This window comes from Acanthochromis polyacanthus, chromosome 2 (genome assembly GCF_021347895.1).
Source record: "Acanthochromis polyacanthus isolate Apoly-LR-REF ecotype Palm Island chromosome 2, KAUST_Apoly_ChrSc, whole genome shotgun sequence".
Classification (NCBI taxonomy): Eukaryota; Metazoa; Chordata; class Actinopteri; family Pomacentridae; genus Acanthochromis; species Acanthochromis polyacanthus.
The window spans coordinates 43,583,093-43,590,587 of NC_067114.1; the positions used below are offsets into that span (position 1 = coordinate 43,583,093).

Sequence of the window (7,495 nt, forward strand, 5' to 3'; positions counted from 1 at the left end):
TCTGAATATTTTAGGTGCCTGAAAATGGGGTCACATTTAAAAAGCTAAAGAAGACTGAACCGAGGCTGGAAGGAGGAGGATGCTCCTGAATCCAACTCACCGAATGTCTCCACATACATGACATGAAACCTGCACAGACGGCAGCAGATCTGCTCTCCAGCAGCAGCAGCAGCAGGTCGGGGAGAGTCGGAGGATTCGACCGTAGCATGTGGAGGGAAAACATGCCAACATATGGCTGATCTGGGACCAGGCCAACCCTGAGGTGCTCGGGTTATCTGGCTTCCCTTGTCTAGCCATCACAACTCGAAAATGTCAATCAAAGTGTTCCAATCACAGAGACACAGGATGACAAAAACATGTTGAACTGACTATTTTTATATAAGCTGGCTGCATTTTTTCTACGAATAACTGTAGTGTCTTAGATAGGCAATGAGATATAAGTAGAATATATTATAGTAAAGACTTAAACTGGTCTGTAATAGTTGTTAATATATCAGCACTACTCACCACACAGGCTTTAATAAGAGAAGACAGAACGTTATTACTCCTGAAGGAAATTCTTGTGCCACATATTGTTCATAAAATGTCTTAAATAGAGAACAAATGCAGTGAAGACAGAGAAAGCAATAAGATATCAGTAAATTACATAACTGAAGATAAGTAAGAAGTAATACTGAAGCATTAACTGCACATGGAATTTTAAGATTAGACATGATGTTTCATGATATAAACTAATTAAGTGGCACCTTCGTCCCTTTTGATAACCAATAAGTATTTTAAAGTATTGCAATTTAGCCAAACTTGAAGTCGTCTGCATGTCCTGCATGTGCATAATTTTAATCAATTTTACCAACATTGTTGGTATCTTTGGAAACTGGAACATTTTTTACTGCAAGACTGATTCAAATTGATTAGAAGTAAGTGTAAATGCTTTCCCCCCCAACATTTCTGGTGTCTTTTCAACCCTGTATGAGGAATTGATTATTGTCGTATTAACTGGTTTTTAAAAAATGCTTTTGTTATCCATTTGGCTTGTTTTTGCAGTGGTTATTGTCATTTCTCTTTTATTTTAAAGGCACCAAATGTATGTTTTTGTACAGTAGCTACAAAAAGAACACCTCTGATCATCTTTTTAATGCACGTTCTTCATTTTTATGTGCAGCTGCTACTATCGCTGCTTCCCTTTTGTCTCTCTTCCGACACTTATTTATATATTTTCCTGTCAGACAAAATCAAACGCTTACCGGAGCGACTCTGATGCCACCCTAATAAAAACCTGAAGAGGGAAGATTGTGGATTCGGCTGCGTGGAGCTCAGCTAATGAGACAGGCTGAGCCTGAGGGTGTGTTGCTTCCTCGGTGGGGGGAAATCGATCACAGGCCTCCATCCACTCAGTAACGACACCGAAGGATCACAGCTTCTCCTCAGGCGCCACTGTGAGGGTCTCTGAGTGCATGTGAGACCCTGAGCCTGGTGACAGCATGCAGCTACAGAGCTCTAACCATGCACGGATCTCCAACATGTTGAATTCTGACTGATCACCAACCTGATGAACTCTGGCTTGAACCTGTGCAGCATTATTTTCATACAATTCCACACAATAAAACACCCATTTTTACCTCCCAAAGCACAAAGAAATAACTGCTTTTTCTGCAAGAACAACACTGCATGAAACACGACTGATTTAAAAAGAGATTAAAGCAGAAAACTGTCCAACTAGAGTCTAATATTTCCCTCATTACATGCAAATAATTGAGTGTGCAGATTTAAATCTGTGGCCAGACTGTGAACTGCTCAGCACCTAAATTATACATTCAAAAGCCTTCATTTACAATGCAAATATGCAGCTTTAATTCAGAAAACAACAACAAAACAGCAGCTAAGACATTTTTTTTCTGTCTACATCTCACTCTTCTACAATGATGCTGCCAAACTTCAAAGTTCACTGCAAATATTCAGAAAAAAATCAGCTTATATGAGAAGAATTAATGACAGAGGTGCAGCTCTAATTGGATAGCTACAACTCATCAACATCATTAATTCCTCTAATTGCTCATTAGAGTGATAGAAGATGCTGTAAGCTGTTAATGAAATCACAACTGATTTGATTGCAGGGATATGACAACAATAAAACTGTATTTTACAGACAAATTTAGCTTGAATCTTGCTGTTGTTGCAGGAGACTATGTGTCCAAATTGGTGGGTAAAAGCTTATTGACGCAAGGCAAAAGAAAAAACTACAAAGCAGAAAACGAGGCCAACACAAGGCAAAACACATTATTCAAAGCTGCAACTCGTAAAGCCGCTGTAGCTACTGCTGCTGCTGGAGGGATTATTGGCTGGAGAGGATCCGCAAAAATGAAAAATAAAAGTATGCGACATCTTTAAAAACATGTTTGCTGTGGCTGCAGGGAGCTCCGTCCTCCGGGAGCAGACACGCCCAAACACGCACCGAGCCGCCCAACAACACTCCGAATCCAGCAGCCCAACGCCGCTGCAGCTGCCTGGATCAGCAGCTCCGGGTCTGCAGAGAACCGAAGCCCGGCAGAAAGAGCAGGCAGGCGGCCAACAGCAGCTCCGCCGACCCGCTGCAGGCTGCCTCCCCCCGGGGCTCTTACCTGAAGCTGGCCGGGGACTTCACCCGGACGCTGCGGCCGGACGGCGGAGTGGCTTTCCTCTTGTCTCGGTCCGCCATGCCGCCCCGTTCTCATCGCTCCGCTGTGAAGCCGCCGGTACGGACACCTGAGAGATCCGCCGATGCCGCGATACCGTGGTGCCTTCATGGACTGTGGGAAAAATGACAACTAAATTGTGTTGGATGCCAGAATGGCTAAATAACACCAGTACCTTGCCAAGATTTCTAAATGTATTGATTCTCTTTTTTTAATGTTTAATTATATTATTCTTATCTAAATCTAAAAAAAAAATCTAATTGTGTTGGGTGCAAAAATGACTATTTTTTCTATCATATACATCTAAAAATCAATAATTAAGAATTAATTCAATTGTGTTGACTGCAAGAAATACTAAATAATTCTGGTTGAATTTTTACATTTATTGAGAACCTTTTTGTTTTGTTTTGTCTTGTTTTTTATGTCTTTAGGGTTAGGGTTGGTTTAATCTATATAAAAAAAACACAAAATAAAAAAATAATAGTCTAATTACATTGGGTACCAGAATGACTAAATAATACCAGGAACTTGTCAGGATTTTTAAATGTATGGATTTTTCTTTCAAAATTATTTCATTTTATCGCTTTTTTATATCTAAAATCCATTATTTAATTGTGCTGGGTGCAAGAATAACTAAATAATACAGGTAGCTTAGCAGCATTTCTCCATTTATTGAGCGTTTATTGTTTTGCCTTTTTAAAACTGAAAATCGATAATTCTAATAAATTGAAAAAATTAAATTAATTAAAATAAATAAACTATTTAAATTCAGTTATTTAATAAGCTTTAATAAGAGAACATTGATAGTTGATAGTTAGTTGGAAGATATAAATATTTGGTACAATGTCAAAATCTATTCGGAACTCATTAGTCATTGGAAGCAAAAACACACACACTTACAGAATGAAGAATAACAAACTTGATATTTCACATTTTTAATTAGCATGAACAATTGCTAAACATTGCTAATACATTAGCACTGCTCACCACACAAGTTTTAATATAACAATAGAGAGATTTATTATTCATGAGGGAAATGCTCATGCCAGATATTGCTCAGAAAATAGTCCTAAAAATAGATCTATCTTGAATCTATTAGGTCAAAACATGAGTGGTGAGATAATCAGAAGCATTGCAGAAAACACTTATTGGAAGTCAAAATAAACGTGAGGTCACCTTGAAATCCATCCGACTTATTAAACTGTATGGTAAAATAGTTTAATCTGAATGAGGATGTACAACTGTGCTAAAGTTGGTGGGCATTAAATGTGATGTTTAAATCCAGAAAATATCCTTGAAGATCTTCTAACAAGAAATCTAGATTTTTTTTTACTTTTGTTACAAAAGTTATCATTTCAGACACACACATTTTAATTTAAGTTTTGAATCTCTAGAGTGGCTTTTAGAGTTCACGTGTGGGATCTATTTACCTCAATAAAAATCCACTTGTACAAAAACCCCACAAAAATCAACAAAACAGTGAACATTTTCTGATAACTGCTTTGAAAACCTCAATATTTAATACCATCAGTGATGGCCCTAAATGTTAAATGAGAGTGGCTTGCCATATTTTCCGTTTTACTAACATTCATTGTACTGATTTGGTAAAAACTATATAGTGTGTTAAAAACACACATCATCAAAGTTGTTGGTTTTTAAGTTCATTTCAAAGGTAAAATATTCCTCAATAGGACATTATAAAACCTTTAAATGTCTACTTTTTGATCTCAGAAACGCACCATCACCAGCTTAATTTTTGTTGTTGTTGTTGAATTAATTCAAAGCTAACATTTTGAACTTAAATTTTTATAAGACTGCAAAAATGTATAAAGTAGACCAGACTGAAAACTGTTTTGTTACTGTGTATAATGAAAAATTTGTGATTTTGTCAGAGTACAAGCACTGGAAATAAACAACACATTACATGCTGACATTTCAGAGGAGACCTGAAGGCAGCAGCGGCTCCCACAGAGAGGAGAGGGCTGGAGACTGGATGGAAAACAGATGAGAGACAAACAGGGCTGGATACGAACATGGAAATCAGGCCGCAGTATCACACTACAATGAAAATATCATCTAAAATATTAGTTCAGACTATTTTACAGGTGTAATTTCTAATGTAGATGTACAAAATAACAGAAGTGTATTAGACCAGAATGCAAATACTTTACAGTGCTGGAAATTAAAGGTGTTAGATTCTCTTTTTTCATTCAGTGCAAAACAAACAAACAAAACTAACAGAACATTGACATTGTCTAAAGTGTGTCATGGTCCTTAACATCCAGCAGAGGTCAATACTGTACAGAGAAACACACAATAGAGTCCTGACAGGTAAAAAGAGGAGTGCAAGGACACAAAACAAAATGAGTGAGATTTTCATGAATTTATTACCTCAAACTTAAACATTTGCATGAAATAAATCCTTCAGAAGAAAATTAAATGTCAACTTGCATTAAAAACCCACATGTGGGAAACTGGCATTTCCCCATGACTTGTGTGGTCACTACAAAATGCATAACATACTGTTGAAGTTGAAAACATCCGATCAGTACTTTTTAAAATATATATAAATATTTAAAACAAGATGTCTAACATATTCAGCTACCTAGAGTCATTCACTGCTTTGAGTTAAAGGACTAAATACTAGACAAGTTTAGGAATATTCTCCCTCAAAAACATCAGTTTCAGGTAGTTCTGTGTGTAGCTCAGCTCATATTATTATTTTACAGTTACAGTTACAAATTTAGTGCTGCTACTCACAGTTTTAATGTCCTTGTCAGGTCACCGAGTGAAATGTTCATACAGTAAAAAGTATGGGACATTTTAAGAACACTTTCCCATAAATTATAGGTTTTTTTCTCAAGGCAAGCTTGTTCCAACCCAGTTATCTATGATATTCACTCTGAGAAGAATATTCACACAAGCTACAACTACCACTCTCTTCTCCTTTAGTAGCTCATATTTTTGCATTCACGCCCCACTGGAAATAGTCTAGATGTCTAGTGCATTTTTCATTTCTTTACAAACTTGGAATGCTTTATCTTTTCAGACACATGGTCTAAAAATGCTTAAAGTTAAGTGTTTAGGTGGCAGTCCGTAGACCTGATTCCGTTTAGGTGCACAAAAAATGATCAATTCACTGGTAGGCCACTGGAAACACCTTCCAAACACTGGACTATGTTCTTTAGAAAGAGCAGCAGGGATTTGTCTTTCAGAAAAAGCAAATGTGCCGCTCTGTGAATCAGGCTCATGAATAGCTGACTAATCCTGACACTTACAGGTTGTTCAAGTCAGCAGTGTTGAGTTCCTGTCAGCCCTCCAGATAAAACAGAGCGGACAGCCTCTCTCTGGATAAGAAGTTTGCACCTGCTGAACCAGCCCAGGCCACAAACAGCTCAGACATCACCGCCATGATCAGATCCCACATCTGTCAAAAACTCCCAGGAGAGAAAGCAGCTGTCAGTGCTGTGGCTGTGCAGTTTATTTGATCTCATAATGAATGATATCACATGTTTCTACCTCCATTCTACCAGTTTTATCAAGATGCACAAGACTGCATTGTGTAGGGTGACCTTCTGGAGCCCCTTCCTGCATGAGAAGGTCTCTGGAGACGGTCTGCACCGGCTTCACCAGGTCATGTCTTAAGGGTTAAGGGTTAAGTATACTTAAGTTATACTTAAGGGTTAAGTATAGTTTGTGAATTGAATATTCTTGGATGAAGGGATAGAAAGAGTTTAGCTGCCCTTGGGATAATTGCTCTCTGTTACATAACTGGCATGTCATCCATCTAAATAGCCAACAGTGTTCGTTGTTGGAATGAACAACCAAGCTAGAAGTGCAACTACCACAAATCTCAACAGTGATCAATGGAGGCTTTAGTCTTGCTTCCCATATACGAGGGTACTTCATAAATTTCTCTGTCTCACCACAACATGTCACAGGAGAAAGATTGTTGTATCATTATTCAACACTGTACATTTATTGATCATGTGCAGTAGACACAAAGACAGAACAATCACTGCATCCAACAAAGTGTGCGTATATATACAAATATACTGTATATGCATATATTCTTGCATAAACACAATTAGGGAAGTTCGGTGCATGTGCATGATTTATAGTGGCATTTCTATCTTAATCTCTGCATAGTTTAACCCTTTGATTTAAGGGGCTCCACTTCTACACATCACACTGAGAAGTCACAGAGAAAAAAACAAAACAAACAAAAAAATAGTTTGAAGTCTTTGTGACAGAAAAAAAACTTGCATTTGCAAAGAGAGACAAGGGGTTCAAATACATGCATGTTTACCAGTTGAAAAGGATTTTTAAAGGAATGGGTTATATGAAGTATAGGATTGTTTGTTTTTGAAAGTGCAGTGAAAATCATGATATTTTATTGTCTGCTCACAATTTCTTCTTTTGTTTTTTTTGAATGACACAGCTCCACACTGCACTTTGATCTCATTATTTATGAGTATATGACAAATAAGAACTCTTGAATTATGAGTTACTGTAGCTCCCCTTTAAAACACTTGGGCCTATTTCTTGGTTTCCTTCACAATAATGCTTCCATATGACAAAAAGAAATATCATCAGCATTAGAATATTTTAATTCCATCATAGCCTAAGAGAAATATAATACCACATTTAATTCTGGGCCACCACATATCCTTAGCATTGATTCTCAAAGTCTTTGGAAATCTAGTAGAAGGATGAACACAGTTCTTCGTAATTCTTCATTCATAATGTGATGGTGGAGATGGCTGTCTGACATGTCACATAGATGTTGAGATTCTGGTGACTACAAAGGCCATATAACATTT

The 7,495-nt window shown here is 37.4% G+C and overlaps 1 protein-coding gene across 1 annotated transcript in view; it reads right to left on the reverse strand.

Moving 5' to 3' along the window:
* mapk8ip1b (mitogen-activated protein kinase 8 interacting protein 1b) overlaps positions 1 to 2,777 on the reverse strand; it is a 72,978-nt gene extending 70,201 nt beyond the window's left edge. Inside the window, exon 1 of the mRNA XM_022216737.2 lies at positions 2,619 to 2,777. Within this exon, the coding sequence (XP_022072429.2) occupies positions 2,619 to 2,695 (77 nt within the window). The 5' untranslated portion in view covers positions 2,696 to 2,777. The remainder of the gene's footprint in view (positions 1 to 2,618) is intronic.
* Positions 2,778 to 7,495: the final 4,718 nt, after the last annotated feature.